Consider the following 26,839-nt stretch of genomic DNA (forward strand, 5'->3'; position numbering starts at 1 on the left):
TTTATCTAGCAAGTTTTATTCAAATTTTTAAACTGGAGATGTTGAGAATATTTTCTATAATGCACTCTCTGAATTGCTTCCCTATCAGGTGGTTGAAGATTATGCTGGAAGATGGCAGGTCCCTTTGCCACAGCTTCAAGTTCTTCAGACTGCCCTTTGCTGTTTTACATCAGCCAGTGCATCATTCCCGGATGAATGTGAGCACGTACAGTATGTTTTGAGTAGCCTTGCTTTGTAAGTACTCTTTAAAAATATTATTTATCATGATGTGATTGAACTTTTTTTATTATTTTCTTTGGGAAGGCACCTTTCGTAAAGTCTTCTCTCAAAAAGAAATGAACATTTCTTCATTTAAGTATTTATGTTTAATTTTGAACATTTCATCACAATTTTACTTTTATTGTCAAAATTAAACAAAATTATACTATACATTCTCAGGCCCACTACCAGCACTTCCCTTTCCTTTTTAATTCCCTAGATTGTTTTGGCAAGCTGTAATGTTAAGTCCCAGAATATAGCGATGAAGGCCACCATAATTAGCAGGGGGACCTTAAAAGGAAACTCTTGGTTTTTAAAAAATACTTGAAGAAGACTTTGAGTTAAAGATCACAGAGTAAGGACTTCTGACTAAGTTGGAGGCATAGGTAAACATACTTTGCCTTCTGGCACAACTACAGAAAAAATTACAACCAGATAGCAACAAAATTAACACCCAGAACCATCAGAAAATCAAGTTGTATGGAAGTTGGACAACCAAGAAACCACATTCATCTAGACAGATAGAAGGGGTAGAGATGTAGAGATGGGTGGAGAAGGAGACCCAGGGTGATGTGTAGAGGTGGGGGAATGGACAGTCAGTCACATTTTCTTGTTTGGTAGATAAAAACAAGGAGGGATACCTTGGGAGTGAAGGATCTCATGCCCAGGCCAGACCACACAGCCCAGGGTTCCAGAGCCAGGATGATAAATCCCCGTAACTTCTGGATGTAAAAACTAGTGAGGATTGGGGCGGCAGATGAAACTGCCCGATTTTTAGGACACTAAAAGGATCCACACAGAGTTAAAACTTATACACACCCACTGCCTCTGGGATTCAGCACCAGGGTATCAGCTGGAAGGGCACCAGTAGCATATGGAGAGTAAGTGAAGTAACTGGAAACTGGGTGTGTACTGGGCAAACCTCTGGAAGCCAGGTAACAACATTGTCCCTCCTCTGAGTCCTCCTCCCACACAGAGCAACAAAGTGGTGAACTGGGTTGCCCCATCCTAGCAATTACTTAAGGCTCAGCCCCAAACATCTTACAGGTGCCTTTTCTATAATATGTCATGCTACTAAGACAGGGAGTCAAAGCAGCTCTATCTAATACACAAGGATGCTGTGAAATTGAAGAGAGAAAGAAATATGGCCCAAAAGAAAGAACAGAACAAAACCCCAGAAAAAGAACTAAATGAAATAGAGATAACCAACCTAACAGATGCAGAGTTCAAAACACTGGTTATCAGGATGTTCAAAGAACTCACTGAGTAAGGCAATAGCATAAAAAAGACTCAGGCAGAAATAAAGGTTAAACTAAATGAAATAAAAAAAATTCTACAGGGAACCAACAGTGGAGGAGATGATGCCGAGATTCAAATGAGTGATTTGGAACATAAGGAAGAAGAAAGCATTCAATTAGAACATCAAGAAGAAAATAATTAAAAAAAAAACAAGAATAGGATAAGGAGCCTCTGGGACATCTTCAAATATACCAACGTCTGAATCATAGGGATGCCAGAAGGAGGAGAGGAAGAGTGGGAAACTGGAAATCTATTTGGAAAAATATTGAAAGAAAACTTCCCTAGTTTGGAAATAGACATGCAAGTCCAGGAATCACAGAAAGTCCCAATCAAGTTGGACCCAAAGATGACCACTCCAAGACATGTCATAATTAAAATGCCAAAGGTTAAAGACAAAGAAAGAATCTTAAAAGCAGCCAGAGAAAAGGAGAGAGTTACCTACTGGTGAGTTCCTATAAGATTGTCAGCTGATTTCTCAAATGAAACTTTGCAGGCTAGAAGGGACTGGCAAGAATTACTCAAAGTGATGAAAAGCAAGGACCTACAACCTAGATTACTCCATCCAGCAAAGCTATCATTAGAATTGAAGGACAGATAAAGTGCTTCCCAGACAAGGTAAAGCTAAATGAGTTCATCATCACCAAGCCATTATTATATGAACTGTTATAGAGACTTATTTAAGTAAAAGAAGATGATCAAAACTATGAACATTAAAATGACAACAAACTCAAAACTATCAACAACTGAATCTAAAAAAAACCCTAAGCAAACAATCAAAACAAACAGAATCATAGATAAGGAGATCACATGGAGGGTTATCAGCTGGGAGGGGTATGGGGGAGAATGGGGAAAAAGGTGCAGGGATTAAGAAGCATAATAGGTAGGTACAAATTAGGGGGATGTTAAGAACAGTATAGGACATAGAGAAGCCAAATATTTATATGCATGACCCATGGTTGTGAACTATGGTGGGGATTGCTGGAGGGAATGGGGCTATTGTTCAGAGGAGGGCAAAGGGGGAAATACTGGGACAACTGTAATAGCATAATCCATAAAATATATTTTTAAAAAAGTAAAGATCACAGACTTATGTTTATCCTTTTTACCCTCCTAGATTCTACTAAAATTACAGTAAAGAATTAAAAGATAGAAATACAGTGAAAAGAAACGTCATCAGTGAATGAAAGATTTCAACAATTTTCTGAGGGACAGAAGATAGATAAGTCTCATTGAAACATGGCAGAGCAAGTCACAAATTAATTTGATTTTTGTGTGTGTATGGTTTTTGTGCCTCAAATTGCATTTATATCACAATGGTGGGTTTTGATATCATTTATCAAAATTATAAAATAGAATAGAAAATATGAGTATGTCTCATAGGATAAGTATTATTTTGTGAAATGTTTTATTTATTTATTTTTTAAAGAGTTTATTTATTTTATTTTTAGAGAGGGAAGGGAGGGAGATAGAGAGAGACAGAGAGAGAGAGAGAGAGAGAAACAGAAACATCAATGTGCAGTTGCTGGGGGTTATGGCCTGCAACCCAGGCATGTACCCTGGCTGGGAATCGAACCTGGGACACTTTGGTTCCCAGCCCGCGCTCAATCCACTGAGCTACACCAGCCAGGGCTTTCTTTATTTATTTTTATATCCAGCCATATGCCAAATAATGAGTTTTGGCCAATGATAGACTGCATGTACAATGGTGGTCCCATAAGATTATAATGGAGCTGAAAAATCCCTATTGCCTAGTGACATAGCCATCATAATGTCTTAGTGTAAAGGTTGCAAAATTCACCAAGGCTGTGATTGAACTGGCAAAAAACTTTAACCAGGGTGTGGATGAGAATGATAATGAGGACTTCTAAGAGGTGATACCTGAAGAAGTGAATAATGTGGATTTGTTGGAACTGGAATAAGAATGTATAGGTGAAGAAAAGGAAAGAGAAAAAGAAACTGCAAAAGAAAAAGAAGAAAGTTGATAGTTCAGGATTAGCTAAAGCTTTCGAAGATCTTACCAGGCTCCTTAAAACATTTAAAACCTGAACTCCAACACTGAAAGGTTTTCATTAATAAAAAGGAATGTTCATGGTGCATTATCTGCATACAAAACAATCTATACGGAGAAAAAGAAACATACCAAAAAAGCTACCATGGATATATTTCATCTCCTATCCAAATACTAACCAGGCCCCACCCTGCTTAGCTTCTGAGATTAGACAAGATCAAGTGTGTTCAGGGTGGTATGGCTGTAGACCCATGTCTCAGAATGTATTCCTATTGTTAAGCAACTGTTAAGCAACTCATGACTTTGTAAAACATTTTTTAAAAACTGCTGGTAGCAATTAAAACAAAATGATCCTCTACCTTATTAGAGAGGAGGAAGTCAGCTGTCCTTCACCCCTGCCCCGAGAAGCCTAGAGAGGTATAGAATTTGAACATATAAGGCATAAAGTAGAGAGTAGGAATGCGATATTTTTGGCAGTATGCAGATTAAAGCATTAATAGAAGTTTTTCCATACAGGCCAATCATCAGGCCTTAGGGCCAAGGGTAGGGTGGAAAATGGTATTGCTATTTTTTTTTTAAATATTCTGGCCATTTTGTCTCTTTGAGACAGCTAGCTGGTAATATCCTAAAGAAAAACTCACCAGTCACCAAACCTGCAACCCTATGGTTAGTAGACATGCTTAAGAAACTTGCAATTAATTTGCTTATGACTTTGTTCTTAAAATTAATGAGTATTCTGGAATCCTCAGACACACAATAGGAATGCTTTAACATGAAAAAATACAATGAAAACAATAAAAAATTCTGGAGGAAATAGTGTTAATTTTAAAAACAATAAAATTAAAAGATAAACAAAATCTATAATTAGTATTTTCAGAGAGAATTGAGAAGATATATTTAATGTTACAACATCAACATACCATGCTGAAAGGAGTAATGAGATACCAAAATGAGTTTGAGGAAATTAAGAAAATATAATTGTTAAAATTTAAAGTTCTGTAGGAAGGTTAGAAGGTAAAGTTGAAGAAATAATGCAGAATGTAAATCAAAACCAAAGAGAGGGGATGTGTTTTTTAAAAAATGATAATGGTAGCTCCATGTAGGAAATTTGTTATTTAAGTTGTTGGAGTTCCATAAAAGAACTTAGAGGAAATAACATTAGAGGAAATTTTCTAAGACATACTCATAATAAAAGAATTTCCTAGAATTGAAAGTCATGAACTTCTAGACTGAAAGAAACCAACAAGTACTCAGCAGAATGAATGTGAAAGATACTCAGCTAAATGTATCATATTCCAATTTCAGAATATCAGAAATGAAAAATGGTCCTGACTAGTGGGGCTCATTTGGTTGGACATCATCCCTCAAAACAAAAAGTTGCTAGTTCTATCCCTATTCAGGGCACATGCCTGGGTGTCTGTTGAGTCCCTGGTTGAGGCGTGTACAAGAGCAACCAATTGATGTTTCTCTCTCACATCGAGGTTTCTCTTTCACATCAATGTTTCTCACCCTCTCTCTCTCTCTCCCTTCCCCTCTCCCTAAATTAAAAAATAAAATTTAAGAAGAATGAAAAACAGATTTGAACACCTGGAGAGGAAAAACTAGGTCATCTAAAAAGGAACAAACATCAGATTGCTATCAGTCTTCATACAACCAGAAATGGATGGTAGAGTATAATTAGTATCTTTAAAGATTTGAGGTGAAATTATTTTTAATGTAGCATTTTATACTCATTCAAACTGTCAGTTAAGCGTGAAAGCAGAAATAATATTACCAGGAATGTAAGGACCTAGAAGATCGACTTGTCCACATACTATTTTGGGAAGTTTTTAGAGAATGTGCTCTAGATGAGTATGTCATATAAAAAGACCAAATGACAGTGAATCTGGAAAACCGTGGCATTTACTTAAGGTAGAGGGAAAAGATGATCCAGGATCACTGCCAAATAATAGCTCTTATGGATATGTCACCTCCAAGAGGGAAATATCTAGTAGAAATTGAGATATGGGACTAACTTTGAGAATTTGGAGCCGTTTAAGGTAGTGGAAAAGTAGACAAGGCAAAGGAATTAAAAAGGGAATTAGACACTCCAGGAAAACTAAGAATGATCTGAATAGGAAAGGATACATAGTCATAGCAAACTACTTAGATGTGTATTAAATGTTATTTCTATATTCTTATCTTTACTGGAGGCCATTTTTTCATTACTTTTTCGGGAGATAGAGAGGGAGAGAAAGAAACATTGATGTTAGAGAGAACCAACAATTGGTTGCCTCCCTTATATTCTCAGACAGGAGATCAAATGTACCTGGACTGGGGAATCAAACCTGAAACCTAGGTATGTTCCCTAACTAGGAATTAAACCTATAATCCTTCAGTTACAGGACAACACTCCAACCAATTGAGTCATACCATCCAGGGTTTTATGTAGTTTTCTTAATGTAAATGATGTTTATTGACTTTAAACTTTCAAAGTACAAAATAATTACAGAATAGAGGGAAATTATTAACTTTTCAATATAAAATATTTAATGGAAGTTGTGAGTTGAAAGTGAAAGACAGGGCACTAGTATCCTTCTTTTAATTTTTATTTTACAAAATGGTGTACCAGTAGTATATGAAGCCATAAATAAATGCAAGTTATAAAGATATATAATAGATAAATATAATAAATAAATAAATAAATAAATAAATAAATAAACAAATAAATATTAGGAAGGTGGAATTGATTCTGTGAGGAATTAAATTCTCCCAGAGCAGGGAGTCAAAAGATAATATTTAAAATTGACAAATCAAGAAAACAGCAAAACTTATTATCAAAAGCTATTAAAAATATTGAAAGTTGTTGATTCTGGGGCATTGGACTAGTGAGAGAGGGTTGAAAGCCTTTCTATACATGTAGCATTTCCAAATCTTGAAGATGTGTTAATTTCATATATACAAACTATATTTTTTGTTTTATATACATAGAATTGAAAAGAATGCATGTACATCATGATTCTTTATAGGATTACTTGTATATATTTAAAATTATAGGGGCAACTCAGTGAGATGATGGATATGTTAACCCCCTTGGTTGTGGTGATTATATCACTATCTTATGTATATCAAAAATCAGATTGTACACTTTAAATATATACAATTTCTGTTGGTCAGTTTTATGCCAATAAAGCTGAAAAAATTGTGGAGAGAAGGAGCATTTAAGATATAATATTACTTAGATTTATAGCAATGAGACAGTAAAACTTTTATATTATAAATATATTAAAATATATTGTTTTTATATAATTTTTTATTATATAAAATATATATTATATAAAAACATTAAATATAATGTTTTTCAAGCCTAAATGAACATGGAAAATGTATTAGAACTTTTGGTATAGAATTGACAAATATTAGTCAATCCTAGTTTAAGCCAAAAAATAAAAAATCGGTGGGGAATTCATTAGATGAGTGAACTATGGAAAAGCAAGGTCTAGAGCTAGTTTCAATATTTTCTTTTTTCTTTTTGCTATTTTTAAAAATATATTTTATTGCTTATGCTATTAGTTGTCCCAATTTATTCCTCTTTGCCCCCCCTCCCCCTGGTACCCCCTTTCAGTCCAGCAATCACTGCACTTAGTTCATGCCGATGGGTCATGCATGTAAATTCCTTGGCTACTCCATTTCCTTTCCTGATCTTAACATCCCCCTGTCTATTCTGTACATACCAATTTGTAATTTTAATCCCTGTATCTTTTCCCCATTCTCCCCTTTCCCCTTTTTAAATGAGAACCCTCCAAATGATCGCCGTATCTATGATTCTGTTTCTGTTTTGTTTATCTGCCTTTTTTTTTACTAGATTCTATTGTTTATAGTTGTGGATTTATTGCCATTTTAATGTTCATAGTTTTTGAACTTTTAGTTTTTTTTCAGTTAGATTTTTTTTTTGGAGTTTTATTCTTTTCTTTCATTTGGGCCATATTTCTTTGTCTCCTCAACTTGGCAGCTTCCCTGTGTTTGTTTCTGTGTATTAGGTAGAGCTGCTTTGACTCCCTGTCTTAGTAGTGTGGCCTATTGTATAAAAGCACTCAGTAAATTGGATGGGGAGGAGCCTTAGGTAATCACCAGGGAGGGAGGGGCAACCCATTTGAACCAGGTTGGAGTCTCAGGTATGGTATTACTGCTTTGTGGCTCTGTGTGAGGGATGGCTCAGAAAGGGGACTATGGCCACTGCTTGTCCTCTGGAGTTTTGTCTGGGAGATAGCTGTCCTCTGGCTCTCACCATGATACCAGACACTGGTGACCTTCCAGCTGGAGCCCAGAGGAATTGAGTCTGCCTAAGTCCTAAGTCCGTTGCAGTCCCTACTTTAAGAGAGACTCCCGAGTCCTACCGTTTGTTCTGCGGCCTCATTCCTCACTGGTTTTCACAGCCAGAAGTTACATGGACTTACCTTCCTGGCACTGGAACCCTGGGTTGAGTGGTCTGGTATGGGGCTGGGATCCCTCATTCTCAAGGTATTCTTCCTGATTTTATCCACTACACATGGATGTGGGACTGCCAATTCTGCTTCTCTGCCCCTCCTACTTTCCTGCCTGTCTGGATGAATGTAACTTCTTTAATTGCTTGATTGTTGTACTTCCATACAGCTCAATTTTCTGACAGTTCTTGGTGATAGTTGTTTTGTAGTTTAGTTGTAATTTTTTGCTGTGGTTGTGTGAGGAGTTTAGTTGTGTTTACCTATGCCTCCATCTAGTTCATGATTTTCTGAATCCAGATAATGAAATATCATTTGGAACTGTTTTCTCCCTTTCCATCTTTCCCTAGGGGCTTCATTCTCTCAGGGCTGCTGACATTTCTGCCATTAAGTTTAGTTTATTAACCAAGGGAGAAGAAACCCCCTTCTCACACCTCTAATCCCCAAAATATTTGGGGGAATTGGGTCCAGCCGAGATTAAGTGTGCCCACTTCTTGGACTAATCACAGTGTTGAGGAGAGTGTGGTAAAATGTTTGTTTTAGCCTGATGACAAGTCCCCACTAGGGGAAATGAGGATACTATATTGGTAGCCATTGGCAACCATATCAGAACCATAGAAATGATGGAGGGATACACACTTCCCTCAAGAAGTTAGTGAAATAGTGGAAAAGAGAGCTAGGTAGAGTATAAAGACTGTATTTATATGTTTATTTTGAAAGATGTCAAAACAGTTGTTATTCTCTAGTGATTTTGGAGGAAAACAAGTGTTAATAGAAATACATTATTTTTAAGCAAGAAGCATTATTCTTGTTACAGTATGTTGGCTTTCCCTCCTTTTCTATATAATCTTTGCTAGCTTTAGTGATATAATGTGAAAATGCTTTTTAGGCTTCCAAAAATACTTTTAAAAGTATTTTTGTATTTTAAAAGTATTAAAAATATTTGTCATTTGTTGACTTCTATTTCATTACTTTTTAGATTTTTGTTACTACTGCTTATGAAAAGAATATTGTAGTAAGCAGAAACAAATCTTATATAAGGTACAGTCCTAGACAAAATAAATTATGTATCTTACTGCTTTATCAAATAGTAACATTTCTTATAAAGAAAAGTTTCTGTATTATTTGAATTTACTTTAATAGGAAAGTTAATTGTATTTTTATTACCAGAAGAAAAATGTGGAAATAGCAACATGGTGGTATTAAAAGAACAAGTCTGTAATTCTAGTTTATTTAAATAAGTAAATAAATAAGCCAGGAAATTCTTCCCACAATTATTTCATAATTATACATTCATTCATTCTGCAAATCTCTGTTTGGTTTTAGGAATAAAATAGATAGTTTGGTCCTTGTTCTGAAAAACTTTACAGAGCTAAAACATATTGAAGAGTCACATTATTATGTATTTGTAATCATGAAAGAATTACAGAGTACAGTAAGAGTATAAGAGGGGACCTGACTTGGACTGGGAAGTTATGGAAAATTTGCTGGGTGAACTAACACTGGAGCTGAGCTCTGAAGGAACGAGAGCAATAAATTAGATGAACAAGCAGGAGAGCTACCCAGGGATGGCAAACAGAATGTTCAATGTACCTGGACAGAATGTCAGGATATTAATAGATTTTATTATAATTCATATGTTTGTAGAATTCTTGTTTATGATATATATTATGTGTTTTTTAATTTTTTTAATCACTTGACATGCTAAGAACTTATAGGTAAGCAAAAGGGTTAACTTGATATCTATAATATTCTGTATATAATTATATATAATATACAGGTATAAAATATGTTAAACATATATTACTGTATTCTTTGATAGAAGTAAAATCATCTCTATTTGCATTGACATTATATATAGAAACTCTAAAGACTCCACCAGAATACCCTTAGTACTAATAAACTAATTCAGCAAGGTTTCAGGATATAAAATAAATGTATAAAAATTCTCTTCATTTCTATACACTAATAACTCTCAGAAGAATTAAGAAAGTAATCATATTCATAATTTCATCAAAAAGAATAAAATACCTAGACATAAATTTCATGTCTAGGATATGAAAGACCTAGACACTGAAAACTGTATGATACTGATAAAAAAAAAAATTGAAGACACAAATAATTGGAGAAAAAAAAATGTTTATAAATTTGAGGAATTAATACTGTTAGAATGTCCATGCTACCCAAAGCAAACTACAGATTCATTGCACTCTCTATCAAAAATCCAATAGCATTTTTCACAGAATTATAACAAATAATTCCTAAAATATGTGTGGAACCACAAAAGATCCTGAATAGCCAAGGTAGTACTGAGAAAGAATAAAGCCGGATCATCACTTTTCCTGATTTCAAACTATATTACAAAGCTAACCAAAAGTGTATGATATTGGCCCATAGATTGGACAGACATGTAGATCAACAGAACAGAATAGAGAGCCCAGAAATAAACCCATGCATACATGGTCAATTAGAATACAACAAAGGAGCCAAGAATATGCAGTGGGGGATGGACAGTTTCTTCTGTAAGTGGTGTTGGAAAAACTGGACAGCCACATTTAAAAGCATGAAACTGAACCACTGTTGTACCATACACAGAAATCAACTCAAGATGGATCAAAGACTTGAACATAAAACCTGAAACCATAAAACTCCTAGAAGAAAATAGGGGCAGAAAGTTCCTTTGACATCAGTCTTGGGGATGATTTCTTTTTTTTTTTTTTACTTGACACCAAAGGCAAAGGCAACAAAAGCAAAACACTAGTTGGACTACATCAAACTAAAAAAACTTGTACTATAAAGGAAATCATTAGTCAAAATCAAAACAACAATGAGGTATCACCTCATACCTGTTAGAATTTTTTTTTCCCAAAAAGATAACAAATAAGAATTGGCAAGGATGTAAAGACAAGGGAACCTCTGTGCACTGTTGGTAGTTGTGTAAAATAGTGTTGCTGTTGTGGAAACCAGTATGGTTGTTCCACAAAGAATTAAAAATAGAATTACCACATATCATCAAGCAGTTCCATTCCTGGGTATTTATCCAAAGGAAATGAAAACACTAACTCAGAAAGATACTTGCACCTCTGTGTTCATTGAAGCATTATTTACAGTAGGTAAGACATGGAAACCTCCCATATGTCCAGTGATGGATGAATGGATGAAGAAAATGGATACACACACATATATAATAGAATATTATCATTCATAAAAAAGAAGGAAATCTTAATATTTGTGACAACATAGATGGACTTTGAGGTCATTATGCTAAGTGAAATAATTCAGAGAGAAAAATAATATATATATGAAATCTAAACAAAACAAAACTCAGATATTCGGAACAAGTTGATAGTTGTTGTAGTGAGGGTTGGGAGGTGGGCCAAATAGGTGAAGGTGGTCAAAAAGTACATTTCAGTTATAAAATGAATAGGACATTGGGATTTAATGTACAGCAAGATGACTATAGTTAAAAACGTTGTATTGTACATTTGAAAGTTGTTAAAGGGAGTAGATGTTGACAATTCGTATCACAAGAAGAAAAAGTTGTGATTGTGTGGTGATGGATATTAACTAGATTTGTTGTGAAGATAATTTTCCAGTATATGGAAATATCAAATCATTATGTTGTCCACCTGAATCTAATATAATGTTACATGTCAATTATAGCTCAATAGAAAAGAAAATCCCACAGTATCAAGGCACCAAGTCAAATTTACATATTTTTTAACATTTAATAAAAATAAATATATGACTTATGTTGGCTGTAGCCTCTTGGTTATGGTTTTCTTAAGCTATGATGTTCTGAAAAAGTTTTCTGTTCTAATTTTGGAACATGGGGAGACCAAAAATAATTTCCTATTGATCTTGTAGGAAATGATCATCAATAAATTTATTTTTGTTTCCTCTCCCATTTCCTTTTTGATTAAGATATATAGATTATTTCAATCAATTTCTACTTAGGGAAATGTAAGCCATGCTAGATAATTCATTTTAATGAATAATTAAATTCATAGAACCTCCTTTCATTTAATTCATAGAACCTCCTTCAAAGTTGTTAGAAAACTGAAAGAGTAGATAAGAAGAGGATGGTGAATCAGACTTAGCACTCTAGTAAGTTGCTGTTAGCCCTAGAAATGGAAGGATAAAGGAAAGAGGAGGTATTGGTAGAATATAGAGACTAGAAATGTTTGATGAGGGAGAAGCACTGATTTGTGTAAAAGGAAACCTCAGAAGAGATATAATAATTACATCTAAGAGGACCCTTTAACCACAGATCAAGAAATTTATATAACAAGCAGGATAATTTGTGACACTGACACACACACACACAACCATGTAGATCACCTGCATGCTTAACATTCAAACTCTGAAAATCACTGAGAAAATCTTGAAGGCTGCAAGAGTAAAAAGATACTACCTAATTTAGAAGACTAATGATAAATACAGCAGACACCTAGGGAACTGTGCAAGCCAGAACATAATAAATTGACATCTTTAAAGTGCTGAAAGAAAAAAATTAAGTCTTAATTTGAGAGGGAGAAACAAGCATGTTTTCAGGGAGGAGAAAACGGAAAGAATTCATTCCCAGAAGACCTGAACTGCAAAAAAAAAAAAAAAAGTACCACAAGCATGATGCTAGACAGAAAATGTACCCAGAGAAATGAAGAGAACTGGAAATGGTAAAACCTGAACCATACATGTAAAATGGAATATTCCTAACTTTTAATCACTGAAACAACTGTCTAAAGCTGAAGTTGGCAAACATTTTTTCAAGGGCCAGATGTTTTAGACTTGAGGACTGTAGAGTGTCTGCTGTAACCATACTACTGTTCTTGTAGCACTAAAGCAGCCATGGATAATACTGTAGACATCAGTCTTAGTTCTTCACATCAGAGCCATCATAGAATTTATCAACATTTTCATTTTTATAAATGTGAAGGAAAAGTGGTATTTCAACTTCATAAAGTTTTACTTATTTAATTGAGTAAACTAGAACATCTTATTGGAAATAAAAATTCCCCAGCATTTCTTTTCTGTGAAGTAGTCTTTTCTCCCAGTTTTCTACTGGGTTTTTGACATTATAAAGAATTATCTGTGTTAGCTTTTCAATTAAGGAAATCAGCAAAGATTCTTCCCCAGTGAATCATTTTGCTTTTGACTGCATTTATGGTTTGTGTCTGTTGACATTTAAAAATTTAGTCAAATTTATAAAAATATCAGTTCATGGGGTATAGTTGCTATGCTATGCTTAGAAGGGTCTTTGTAATTATTGTGTAATGCTTAGGTCTTTTATCTAATTTTTAAAATGATACAGTTTCATAGTTATGTTTGCATGGAAAATTTCAGTCTTTATTAGTGATTTTGATTAAAGGTAAAAAATGTTTAGAAAAATACAATTTAGCTATTTCTAGTTGAGTATCTTCTACATTTCAAGAGTTTGAAGGATCTGTCATTTAGGATTGCAAAGTAATATATAATATTATACTTTTCCATGCTTGTGATTAGGAAATAAGTCATATTTCTTTCTGAACAGATGAATTAATGAATTATTAAAGGCACATAAAATACTTAGTAACATATTTTCCATAGTAACAAATAAATAACTCATTTATTTTTAACACTTTTTTATGGTTGTTCAAGTACAATTTTCTGCCTTTTCCCCCCACCCCTCCCCACCACCCCAGCCCTCCCCACCTCCCTCACCTGTTTCCACCTCCCTTTGTTATTGTCCATGTGTCCTTTATAATTATTCCTGCAAACCCTTCACCCTTTTCCCCTATAATCCCCTCCCCTCTCCCCTCTGGTCACTGTCAGCCTGTTCTCAATTTCATTGTCTTCGGTTATATTTTGCAAATAACTCATTTAAAAATGAGATTTGGGGCAGTCTGCTGTAAGCAGGCTAATGATAATTTAGGTAAGCCTAGAGTTTGAGGATCCATGTGTCATTAATTAGATACATAATTGGTGATATCGCTATAATATAAATGTTAGTGGAGAGTTTCATGGTGCCTCTCTAATATATTTTTGTGTCAATTTCTCTATCCCTTATATCCCTCTGAAAAAAATTAGATTTTGAATTTTTTCCCAGGGTCCATTATATTAGGAGTGTGTACTCATTTTAGATCATCTTCACATGTGTAGCCAAATTTTGGGGACCTGGTATCCTGTTGTTTTTTTTCTTTCTCTTTTTTTTTTTTTTTTGCAGTGTGAACCTAGTAGGCATGAGTAATGTAATTATGCATTCTGTAGTTCTAGAACTTAAGTGCATTTCTTTGTATTTTCCTCGAAGATGCTTCTATTAAATTTTTACTGAAAATGTAACACGAATCCTAAATGACCAGTGTGTTTCAAAACCAACTATTTTAAAAATAGATATCTGATAATACATAACTGTTCTCTCTTGAGATTCTCTTAAATTGGGACAAAAAAGTCAAAGAAGCAATGAATATTATTATTCACTTATTCTTCCTAGGAGTTTCTTTGAGTTGCTGCTGTTCTTTGGAAGAGATGAGTTTTATGAAGAACCCTTAAAGGATATTCTTGGATCATTTCAGGTAAAACAATTTAATACTTCACATTTTGTCTACATTTAAAGCAGGCCTTTATTCTCCCCTTAAAAATAGTATATTGGTTATTTATTGTTTGTAATTTTTATATTTAACTAAGGTGGCAATGTTTAGGATCCTGTTACACTAGTGGAAAAAGTGTTTCTTAAAATGAACTTTTAGCTGTATTTCTAAGCAGTTTATGAATAGGATTCCAATTCTACATTTGCTATACCAGAGCCTACTGTCACCACCAATGTAGATTTCTAAGCACATCCTGGACATATACTCAGTTTTTATTTACAGGTTTTGGTTTCAAAGCCCATGTAGAACTTCACCCTTACCTAGACTAGACTCAGGCTGTCTGTTCCATGCACTTTCCCCCTTGGCTGTACCCTGATTTTTTTTTTTTAATCTATCTTCTCAATAGCCTCCCCAAGATAGAGGGTAGATATTTTTGCACATTCTGTATGAGGGAAGAGAATAAAAAATATCCAAGACCTCTCTTGTAGATGGCAAGAACTTTAATCTTTTTAGCATTTATTTACAAAGAAATACCTAGTAGTAGTACTTGGGCTCACTAATGTGTGTCATTGGCATTATCTCATCAGCACTTCTCTGGGGTAAAGGAAGATGCGCTTTGAGCTCCCCCTAGGGGCAAAAGTGTTCACACAATGTATCTTATGTTTATTCCTGTGGTGTTAACAAGAAAGGCTGATGATGGTCAAACACCAGTATTGCTGTCCACCTTTAGGAAGAGTCCAGTGCTTTCTTTCACCTACAATTTTTTTCATGTTTATTTAAAGCAAGCTTTTACAATGAATATTTTTTATAATCAATCATTCTATTGCATATACGAAAGAGAAAAATGATAAGCAAACTTAATTGTGTCAAGTATATCTAAAACTTCTTCACATTCAGAATCTGAGTCCAGATTTGCTTTTCCACTCACCTATTGATGTCTGTTTTTTAATACCATTTTGTCTTCAGCAACATCAAAGTGTTAGTGAAATAGCATTTTCTAAAATAATAAAAACTAAAGCTCATTGGAATTTGGCTTTTTTAAAAGCTTAGGCTGGCTTTATGGTTCTGTTCAGCCAACTTTTGACCTGCTTCAGAGGTGTTGTTAAATTAGATCAATTGCTCCACACCCATCCCACATGTTTGGTTCCCAAGAATTAAAAAAGTTCTTTGCTAGTTTTGGATTTTATTCTGAGTTGCAATATATACTTTTGCAAGTTTCTGTGCTCTTTGAATGTCCATTCAAGGAGAATTACAACTACATCATGACCATAATCAGGCTGACATGAATTCTAGGATATTGAATATAAAAATATTCTGATTTTAGAGTAGTATAAATATTTAAAAATACATGTTAGAATCAGTGAAATTAGGAATGTTATATTAAACACTTTACTATATCTATTCCTACATTCAGCAAAAGAGGTAAAAATACCTATTGTCATGGAGCTTAATTGAACCTATAGTCAAGTATTTAAAACTTACTAATTTCCCATTCATTTTTTTCCTTTGAAACTTGTATTCTTGGCAATCCATTCTTCAGCTTTTACTCAAGCAGATATTTATTGTGTTCCCACTATATGCTAGGTACTAAGCTCTGGGACAAATAGTAGTAAGCAAAAACAGAAAAAACTTGTTATTGTGGAGTTTGATTCTAATGTGGAAACAAATACAATAAACCAAACTTGTAAATTAAGAGTATTTTAGAATGAGTCAAATGACTGGGAGAAAAATGAAGCAGGCGGGGGGATAAGGAGTGCTGGCATAGTAGTATTGGGGAGAAAATTTTAGCTTTAAATGGGTCGTCAGGGAGTCCCTCATGGGGATGGTGACTGAACTTTGACGGTGGGAACCAATGAAGTGTCTATAGAGTAGATGAGAGACAGTATTTAACTTGTTTTAAATGTGTGAAATCTTAACATTTTGAAGGGATTTATTCTTTATTTTTATTTTTTGTGAGCAGTGTATCCATTCAGTTATCAATATAATCATTTCTTCAAGGGAAAGTTTATGGTTTTTGTACCCATTCTATCTCCTGCTCAAATTCTTGTATTTAATAAGCTTTGTGAATTTTGTAGGTTTTTGACCGACCTTTGGTAATCCAATAGCAATCCCAATATCATCTTCTGAAATTTTTTTAACTTATATTGCTAGTATAAACTCTGTTTCCCCAAGTGATTTCTTTCTGTCCAACTTTCATACAGATTCATACCAGCTTAAGACTGTGCTCTTTCTCCTCTACCATGTACCTGGGGAATGTTGTTAAAATACAGATTACAGACTCAGTAGCTCTGGGGTGGAGACTGAGAATCTGCACTTCTAATATGCTTTGAGGTGATGCCTGTAGTGCTGGTCCCTGGACCTGAGTCCATCAGTGGACTAATATTCTTTGTTGGATTTGAGTTAATTATTCCTTTTGTGTCCACTCTCCACCCCCGCATTCCAACTGTGAGTGTACTAGTTTTGCTACCCATTCTGTCATCTTGGGCAATTTCTTTGTCTGTTTTCTGCATTTGTAAAATGGGGACAATATTGTACTCGCAGCATAGGGTCACCAGCTTGGCATCATTCATAGCAAAAGATCTGACTTAAAGCTTAGGGCAGGCCTTAAAACCTGTCTGGTGAAGAGTGTGAGCTCTCTGATGTCATACTACCTGGACTTATTTGTCTTCACAATAAGACCAACACCTAGCTCTTAATTAAGCTCATTTTGTTCTTCCATGAATTTTTCTCCTAAAACCTAAGCTGTTCAAGTAGAAATATTTTAAAAAGATTTATTTATTTTTAGAGAGAGGGAAAGGGAGGGAGAAAGAAAGGGAGAGAAAGATCAATGTGTGGTTGCCTCTCACATACCCCTTACTGGAGACCTAGCCCACAACCCAGGCATGTGCCCTGACTAGGAATCAACCGGTGACTCTTTGGTTCTCAGGCGGGCGCTCAATCCACGGAGCCACACCAGCCATGGCCAAATAAAAATTTTTAAGTCTTATCCACTGACTATAATTTTTCCTCTGGCTTATTCCAAGAGGCAACTTTATTCTTAGAGCCAGATACTCCATTTACTGGCTTTTAAAAGTCTGCTTGTTTACCCCTTGGTTTCTGACAATTTTTCTTTACCTCAAAGCAAGAACGTGCATTTTTTAAATCTTCATCCGAAGATATGTTTATTGATTTTAGAGGGAGGGAGGGAGGGAAGGGGAGAGAGAGAAACGTCATTGTGAGAAATATCGATCCGTTGCCTCCTGTACATGCACCCGACAGGGGTCGAACCTGCAGTCCAGGTATATGTCCTGACCAGGGATTGAACCTTTAACCTTTTTGTGTACATGACAGTGTTCCAATCAACTGAGACACCTGGCCAGGGTGACACATTTCCTATATGCTGTACCTACCTCATTATTATTTTTAATTAATTCATTGGGGAGTTTTCCATAGGCTTGTGATTGAATTCATACACTAGGTCTCCAAACCTCATTAATTTAATTAAATTTTCTAGATTCCTAATGAAATGACAAAAATAATATAAAATAAGGAAAAATTCCTTATGAATGCTAGAAACTAGGACAAAGACCTCTATCAAGGGGAATTTCAGGGGAAAAGGGGAAGGGTTTGTAAGAATGAGTATAAGGATACATGGATAAAAACTAGGGGTGGGTGGAAATGGGAGGGAGGAGGGGAGAGTTGGGTGGGTAGGTTGGGATGGGAGTAAAAGATAGAAAATTGTACTGCAACAACAATTTAAATAAAATTAAAAAAAAAAACAAAAAGAACTTGGGCAAACCTGCTCTGACCAGTGTTGGCTCCGTAAGGCGTTATCTGGTTTGATTTCCGGCCAGAACACGTGTCTGGGTTGCAGGTTTGGTCCCCGGTTGGGGCATGTACAGTTGATGTCAGACTACTTGGGCAAACAGTACTTGATTAACTGAATGAAGATAAATAGGGGAATTTGAGAGAAAGATAAAGAGGAGTGAGACATTCAGTGCTATCTAGTAATGTTCCCTGCCTCCTACCACCAGCTTATAATAACTGGGGCTGGAGGAAATGGTAGATGGTGGGGCATTTGGTATGTGGCTTTTGGTAAGTTCTTGTTTTATCAATACACTCATGAAAAATTGGCACAACCACTGCAGATAAAGTCACTGGAGAATCTTTACTCCTTTTATCCAATCTCCAGCTCACTTTGTGCCAGCACCAACATTGGCCTTTGCAGTCCCCTTGTCTTTCTTCAGTCTGTTCTTATGTTCCTTTTGTTCTTTTCTTGTCATACAGGCCATGTCTTGTCATACAGGCTATGTCTTGCAAGTGTATGTTTAGGTTGATTTTTCTTTGAAATCATAAATCATGCCAAAGCCAGTGGCCTTGCCACCACCAAAGTGGGTTCTGAATCTAAATATAAAGATAATATCTGCTGTGATCTTACATATTTTAGATAGTTTTTTGCCGAATTTTCTGTCTTAGGTACTGTTGCTTTCCTAGGGTGAAGGATGTCAAGGACCATTTGTTTCCACTGTAGTAGTCTGTTGGTCATGAACTTCCTGATCCAAGGATAGTTAATTGTGTTGTTCATGATGGTAGCTGATCTTCAAGCAGCCAGGAAGGAAAAGTTGTTGGTACTTCTTGAGAGTGTATTAAGTGTGCATCAGAGCCCATAGAACAGGAATCTCGATATGACTGTTACACCTACATTAAAAATGGGATGTGTGGCTTTGCATGAGAGCATTCCTTCTATTGAGAGAATGAAGGTATAACCCAAACCAAAGGTAGTATGTCCCAATACACGTGTAAGAGGTAAGAAAATCTTATAAAGGTGTGGTTGTCTCATTATAGTTTCCTCTTTACATTGATCTAACAAATTAAAACTTCTCCTTTCTATGTTGGTTTGGGCTTGGAAGGTTGGTCAGAGATTTCCCATTAGTAAAACAGCTCTCTGTTCCAGATATTCTAGATAAAGATGAATAAAGAGAATAACACCTTTTATAATCAATTACTTGATAAGACAGTTAAAAAAGAATCAGTTATGTTCTTATGCAGTTGAGTTCAGAGTATCTTCCACTGAAATGAGTTCAGAGTATCTTCCACTGAAATTATAAAAAAGGGACAACCCCCCAAAATGTATGGAGGTAACATACTGTACAGAGATGAAAATACTAAATTAAAAGTGTAGTAAAGGCAATCAGCAGTAGGTTAGCTTCAGGAAAAACCAAATCAATAAAGGAAATGGTCTCTAAAAAAAATAATTTTCTATTCAAAGGTATGTGCAACCATATCTTGTAGTAGTCTTCAATTTTCAGGGTAAAGGAAAGTTCTACAAATGCAAGACTTATATAGAATAAGTAAGATTTCAATGAAGAAAAAATATAATCAAGCTGACCATACTTTGATAACAAAAGCATAAATAGATACTGTCTAAGGAGTTTTTCAAGAGAAGAAAAATAGTTTAATACAGCTGACAAGCACTATAATTTATTAGACAGGACAAGAGAAATAATACTTCAAGTTCTTGGGAAACAAACCAGCTACATGTCTTCTGTCAGGAAAACAAAAAAGTATGACAGCTGATTTAGAAATGACTGAAACAAAGAATTTACTAATAGAGTTATTATAGAATAAAAGAAATAGGATTGACCTGAGGAAACAAGTTAAAATTATTGTTAATATGACTATTATGAAAATTCTATTAATGTCAGAAATGTTCCTAGAAAAAGGAAATACAAGTTTTAAATAAAAGTAATAATTTGGAACTAAAATCCTATTGTGGTTTTGATTGGATGGGGCTAAGGAAGATACAGACTAATCAAGTATATTATTAGGTATCTAAGCTGAAGTAACCACACAGGGTAGGGCCATTCCTTAAATGGGTGGGAATTACAAGGAGAAGAGCAGGATATAAAAAGAAGATAAGTTCCATTTTAGACACAGTTTGAAATACCTTTGGAATATCCAAATACTAATGCCCAGTAATGGTTAGACTCGTGGGTTTATATTTGTAGCTTCCAGTTTTTATTTTTTAAACCAAGAACACGTAATACTTTAGTAAGTCAAGAGAAAAATAGATGTTATGAAGGTTTTTTCTTTTTAATTTAGAAAAATAAAAGAGAGTTTGGGGAAGCCTGCAAAATGCCAACCAGTAATCTAGAAACCTTACTGCTTATAGCTCTGCAAATGTGTTAATGAGTCTGCCCTGGAGAGAAAACTCTGACCTGAGAGAAAAACTCTATCCCTATCCCATAGGGTCAGTGTATAAGTCAGATCTTTTGTTTTAAGACTAGAAGTAAGCCTTAGTTAAGCTTTCTTCCCTTGGATTCCACCCAGTTTTTTTGTTTTTGTTGTTGTTGTTTTTTTTAATCTGTTTGTCCTTCTTTAGGTGAATGGGGGCAGGAGCTAGGAGTGTGTAGGGGATATACCCTTCCAAGCAGGAGAAGGCCCAAGGCTATTTTATTGTAATAACATGATAAGAGAAGAGCATAAAATAATAAAAAAGAACCAGCACAAGAGAGAGGAGGTTAAATAAATTGTTCCCATCCTGTTTCATAGGAGTAAGTGTTGATCTTCCCTTAAGTGTTAGAGTGTATATTCATTGGCATTATAAACCAGCACACCTCCCAGATTTTTTTATTTTTAGCTAATATGAGGAAGTTTAGAACTATTGACTTAATACCAAAACCTTCTGGACAATATCCCCTTACTAGACTTCTTGGAATGAGTTGCCCAAAGGCTTAATTTGGCAAAGGCCTAATCTTGGTATTTAAAAACACCAAAATAGTCCTGGTGTTTAAAGAATACTACACCATATCAGCTTAATAGCAAGACATTTTGTGAGTAGCAGTTTCAAAATTGTGTTCCGCTATTTTCTTTCCTGATAGAAGTTATTCTTTGTCTCCATGCCATACCATTTTGATTGCACGTGACTTTTCCCCTTTAAATTTTTCCACTGTTAATCAAAATATACATCCGTCTGTGATTTGATAGTCTCTCTAACTGTGCTGTTCGATGGGTGGGCAGAGACTGACTCATCCCTGTGTCTCTAACACTTGCTAGTCTTAGTCCCTTAGTACTTATGTTGGCAAAAACAAATGAAGGATAAATAAATCCACAGAACTTCTATGATGTCTAGCCATATTTTTCATTTCTAAAAATTTGTTTAGAGATGTATCATCTTGCTGAACTCTAAAACACAAGAAACAATGAGGCATATTGTTGAAAACTGTCTACCTTATAGTTCATTGGTCACTCCTGTGTACAGTGAGATAGAGTTCAGTAAACATATTCATGGGGTAAAACCATCAAATATTTACTTGTGGATTCTACTTTGACAATGTGCAGAAAAAAGAGAATCACAGTATGTTTAATTGTGAGAAAAGTGCAAGGGAAAATAATCATCTATGAAAGAAACATACTTGACAAGTATGCCACATATGTATAGTACTGGAAGTAAAAAGGATTGGTGTTAAAATTAAAGTTTCAGGTTCTGAAATCATTTGTAAAGATTATATTCCTTTGACAAATCTTGTGTTGAAATAGGTAAAGTTTTGATATTTTTTCCACAGTAATTTATCTTTTTAAAATTATTTTTATTATTTATTGCCAACATATTAACAGATGTCTCTTATCCCCTCACCTTTGCCCACCTCCACCCAGCCCTGTGCCCCATTTTTACCACCACCACCATGCCCCCCTGGCCTTCACCACATTGTTGTTTGTGTCCATGGGGTATGCATATATATTCTTGGCTAATCTCATCCCTCTCTCTCACCCCCTGAGATCTGGCAGTCTACGTGTATCCATGCCTTTGGTCCTATTTTGTTTGTCAGTTTACTTTGTTCATTAGTTTCCACATATAAATGAGATTATATGGTATTTGCCTTTCTCCTACTGGCTTATTTTGCTTAGCATAATGTTCTCCAGGTCCATCTGTGCTGTTGCAAAGGGAAGAGGTCCTTCTTTTTTATAGCCATGTGGTATTCCATTGTGTAAATGTACCACAGCTTTTTGTCCACTCATCTGTGGATGGGCACTTGGGCTGTTTCTGGATCTTGGCTATTGTAAATAATGCTGCATGAAAATAGGGGTGACTATATTGTTTCTGATTGGTGACCCAGAAGGGGGATCACTGGGTGGAATGTCAGTTCCATTTTTAACTTTTTGAGGAAACACCATAGTGTTTTCCATACTGGCTGCACCAGTCTGCATTCCCACTAGCAGTGCACTAGGGTTCCTTTTTCTCCACATCCTCACCAGCATTTGTTGTTTATTGATTTATTGATGATAGCCATTCTGGCAGGTATGAGGTGATACCTATTGTAGTTTTAATTTCCATCTCCAGCACTTGTTTATTGATTTATTGATGATAGCCATTCTGGCAGGTATGAGGTGATACATATTGTAGTTTTAATTTGCATCTCTCTGATGATTAGTGATGTTGAGCATTTTTTTCATATCAACTGGTCATCTGTATGTCCTCTTTGGAGAATTGTCTATTCAGGTCCTTTGCCCATTTTAAAATTGGATTGTCTTCCTGCTGTTGAGTCGTATAAGTTCTTTCTGTATTTTGGAGATAAAACCCTTGTCTGATGTATCATTGGAAAATATGTTCTCCCAAACAGTGGGTTCCCTTTTCATTTTGTTGATGGTTTCTTTTGCTGTGCAGAAGCTTTTTTAATTTGATGTAGTCCTGTTTATTTTTTTCTTTGTTTCCCTTGCCCAAAGTGATATATATATATTGGCAAAATAATTCTTGTATATCATGAGCTCAGAAATATTTTCACTTTCTCTGCATTTTTTAAAATAATTTTTTGGATAAGGAAATACCTTACTTCAGTTTAACTGTTGAGGTTTTACTTTGAAGGGACACAAGAGCCTGAGTTATTTCAAGCTTAAAGTACTATATAAACTTGAGACATGTAAGCTCAAGGGACCAAAAGCAATCCTCCAAAAGATAGGACTGTCAGTGTCAGTAAGTTCTTTATTTCAGGAAAAGTTAGTGACACATGGAACAACAGTCATCTAAAAGAGTGTACTGCACATCAATGTGTATTAATAGTTATTCCATACCACAGTGTCAGATCATAAAGGTTGTATATCCTGAGCATCTTGCAGTCTTGTGTTGTCAGGAGCAGGCATGTAAGTGCCTTCAAAATCAATGATACAATTAACACTTTGGAACTAGCTTTAAAAGCACATCAGGATTAGTGGGGTATTTGTTGTTCACTGAAAGCTGATTTTGTAGAGTGCCCTAATACGGATACATACTAAGTAGACTTACAAGCATGCTAGTGCTTGGAGTAGTTTATATATTCCCAGATAAAATATTAGACCATAGAAAATTTAGCTTTCAAGAACTGTAGAAGACAATCTAATTTTTTAATAAATGATACAACTGAGGACCAGAGAGATTCATTCATTCATCTATTTAGCAATATTTATTGGAGATTAAATAACTTGCCCAATTTGTAGCACAGTCAGTATTGTGACCTGTTCCCTTGATTGACTCCAGCGCTCTTTCTGCTGAGTCGTATTTTATATTTATTTCATAGTGTAGAAATCTGTGCTTAAACCTTGCATATACCTTAATTCTTGCTTCAGCGTCAGTCTTACAGGTTAAAACTACAACAATTACACTTCTCTGTTGGCCATATTATTTCATTACTTATTTAAAAATGTTAATGGAGGGGTGTACTTTCATTAGCATGGCAACCACCAATTAATTTTGGAATTTGTGCTCTCACTTGATAGTTTTACAGTATTTATGACTAGCTTCCCCCTCAGATAACACTCTGCTAAATTTAAGAAACATTTGTTTATTATTTAAATTTTAAAAAATTATATAAAAATGTAATTGTTTATTAAATAGATAACCAATTAGATAATTTAAATATTCATTTTTTTCAAATGTTAAATGAGGGATATATTAAATAGTTCAGTAAGGACATGATTCTAGTTATTTTTAAAAATCAAATATGTCTAATTTATAGGTATCTGCATTTTTATAATTTTGGATTGGGAGTTACCTTAAAAATTGTTTAATCCAATAATCTCTTGTAAACCCCAGTGGGGTTTGAGGTTTCTAGAAGCAAAATAAGGACCTAGGTCTTACTCTTAACCCAGCATTCTTTCCAGTATTTCTTAATCTTTTTATATGAAATAATGTAATAACCATGTGTTTGCAATAATGCATATGTCAAAAGATGAGGTATAAAGAAATGTTGTATTTATACTACTAGCTTAAATGCTTCATAATCCAACTTTTTAAAACCTTCTAAAAACTGCCTTATTAGAGAGATGGTGGAGATAGAAACTTTATTGTGGTTATCTGAGTGATAACACTATGATGAAGACCTAGACAAGAGTATAAGCCTGTAGAAGTAGCAAGGAAGAAGCAGATTAGGAGATGTTAAAAAAACTGACATGACCTTAAGATCAACAGAAAGAGTTTTATATCTGATTCTAAACATAAATATAAATACAAGTAACCTAAAATCAGGAGTTTGCAGACCTCTGATATCTTACCCATCTAGGTTTTGTTTTGTTCTTTTTTTTTTTTTGTAAAGAGTTTGAGCACATATCCCCAGTATATGTATATTTATTATTTATGTACATGTACTAATACTATATATACTATGAAACAAAAATACATTTTAAAAGGATAAAAATAAAATATTTAACAGTGTAAAAACTTTAATGGCATCAGTGTGATTGAATATGCTTTATTTTTGAAAAATTGTAATACTTGGTCATATAATAATTCAAAGTCTGATTTTAAATTTAGTTTACTTTGATATTTGGTTTTAATAGCTATCATATAGGTGGAAAAGATACCTTTGGTAGATTTTCATGGAAAAATTTCATTTCTAAAGTTGTGTTTCTTGGTTTTAAATGCCTTTCACCAAATTTTTAGAGTTTTGTTGAAATTTGAGTATTACATTTTCATTGTTCCTAAAGTCAGTGTTTTCTTGAATAGTAACCATTTTCAACAAATGAATTTAAAGTGATCCAGTTGAAAGATTTTTCAATAGAAAATTTTAGTTTAAGTTTTTTTAATGGCATAGATACAAGCTTTATAGGTGACTTTTTAAAAAAATTATTTACTTATTTTTAGAGAGGGAAGGGAGGGTGAAAGAGAGGGAAAGAAACATTGATGTGAGAGGGAACCATTGATCAGTTGCCTTTTGTTTTGTGCCCCCGAGCACCAGGGACCAAACCTGCAACCTAGGTATGTGCCCTGACCAGGAATCAAATTGCCAACCCTACACTTTGCAGAAGGGCACCCAACCAACTAAGCCACACCAGTCAGGGCTGTAGGTGACATTGGTTATTTATACAAACACTTCTAAACTCATAAGAACTTTTTTTTGAAAAGCAGTAACTTTTTCATTATCATACTGTCTTCTTTAATTTATATGGGTAAAATTCAGAGTATTCATTTGTTCTAAATCATCGGGTGAATACTCCTCAGGAACTTAAACACAAAAAACAACAACAAATATGTGATAATTTTCTTTTTTTGTAAAAGAAAACTGCATCACATCTTTAAATTTTACAACTTTTGAAGTGCTTCATTGTAAGATAATGAAAGTGATAATAAAAGATATCATGATCATTGTTATCTCACTTCAAGTATTATAAATATTTTAGTGTATTTTAAAGGCTCTGTTTTTATAAATTAACCAAATTAAAGGCCTTTTATGTTTTTGCTCTGATTTGTTACAATAACTTGCTTATGAATGAATATGACTATGGTATTCTATAATTTTACTTAGAAATCTATATTTTGTTAAAATAAGAGATAATGCATAGTACTTCTTAACACATTATTTTCATAAAATCCAATTTTGATTATAAAAGTTATTTTTAAAGATTTTATTTATTTATTTTTAGAGAGGGAAGGAAAGAGGCGAGAGAGAGAGAGAGAGAGAGAGAGAGAGAGAGAGTGAGAGAGAGAGAAACATCAATGTGCAGTTGCTGGGGGTCATGGCCTGCAACCCAGGCATGTACCTTGACTGGGAATGGAACCTGCAATACTTCGGTTCGCAGCCTGTGCTCAATCCACTGAGTTACGCCAGCCAGGGCTAAAAGTTTTTATTGAAAATATATCTTCTTTGGTACACTTTTCCTTTCCTAACTCTGTATGAAGAAGCTTTTAACTACCTAGGAATTAAGATGTTAACACTAAATAAAGCAAGGTCTTTCTCTTATGTGATAAACACGAGATTGCACTGGTAGACACCTTCAATACTCTACCAGTGCAGGAATTA

The 26,839-nt window shown here is 34.6% G+C and overlaps 2 protein-coding genes across 2 annotated transcripts in view; one reads left to right on the forward strand and one right to left on the reverse strand.

Annotated features, from left to right (window-relative positions):
• CGGBP1 (CGG triplet repeat binding protein 1) overlaps window positions 1-26,839 on the reverse strand; it is an 88,425-nt gene that overhangs the window by 36,376 nt on the left and 25,210 nt on the right. The window lies entirely within an intron of this gene.
• Window positions 1-26,839, forward strand: part of ZNF654 (zinc finger protein 654) — a 76,824-nt gene that overhangs the window by 29,273 nt on the left and 20,712 nt on the right. Inside the window, exons 2-3 of the mRNA XM_045850772.1 lie at window positions 89-234; window positions 14,495-14,576. Coding sequence (XP_045706728.1) covers window positions 89-234; window positions 14,495-14,576 — 228 coding nt within the window. The remainder of the gene's footprint in view (window positions 1-88; window positions 235-14,494; window positions 14,577-26,839) is intronic.

Source organism: Phyllostomus hastatus, unplaced genomic scaffold (genome assembly GCF_019186645.2).
Source record: "Phyllostomus hastatus isolate PE091 unplaced genomic scaffold, TTU_PhHast_1.1 phas_contig_86, whole genome shotgun sequence".
NCBI classification, from domain to species: Eukaryota; Metazoa; Chordata; class Mammalia; order Chiroptera; family Phyllostomidae; genus Phyllostomus; species Phyllostomus hastatus.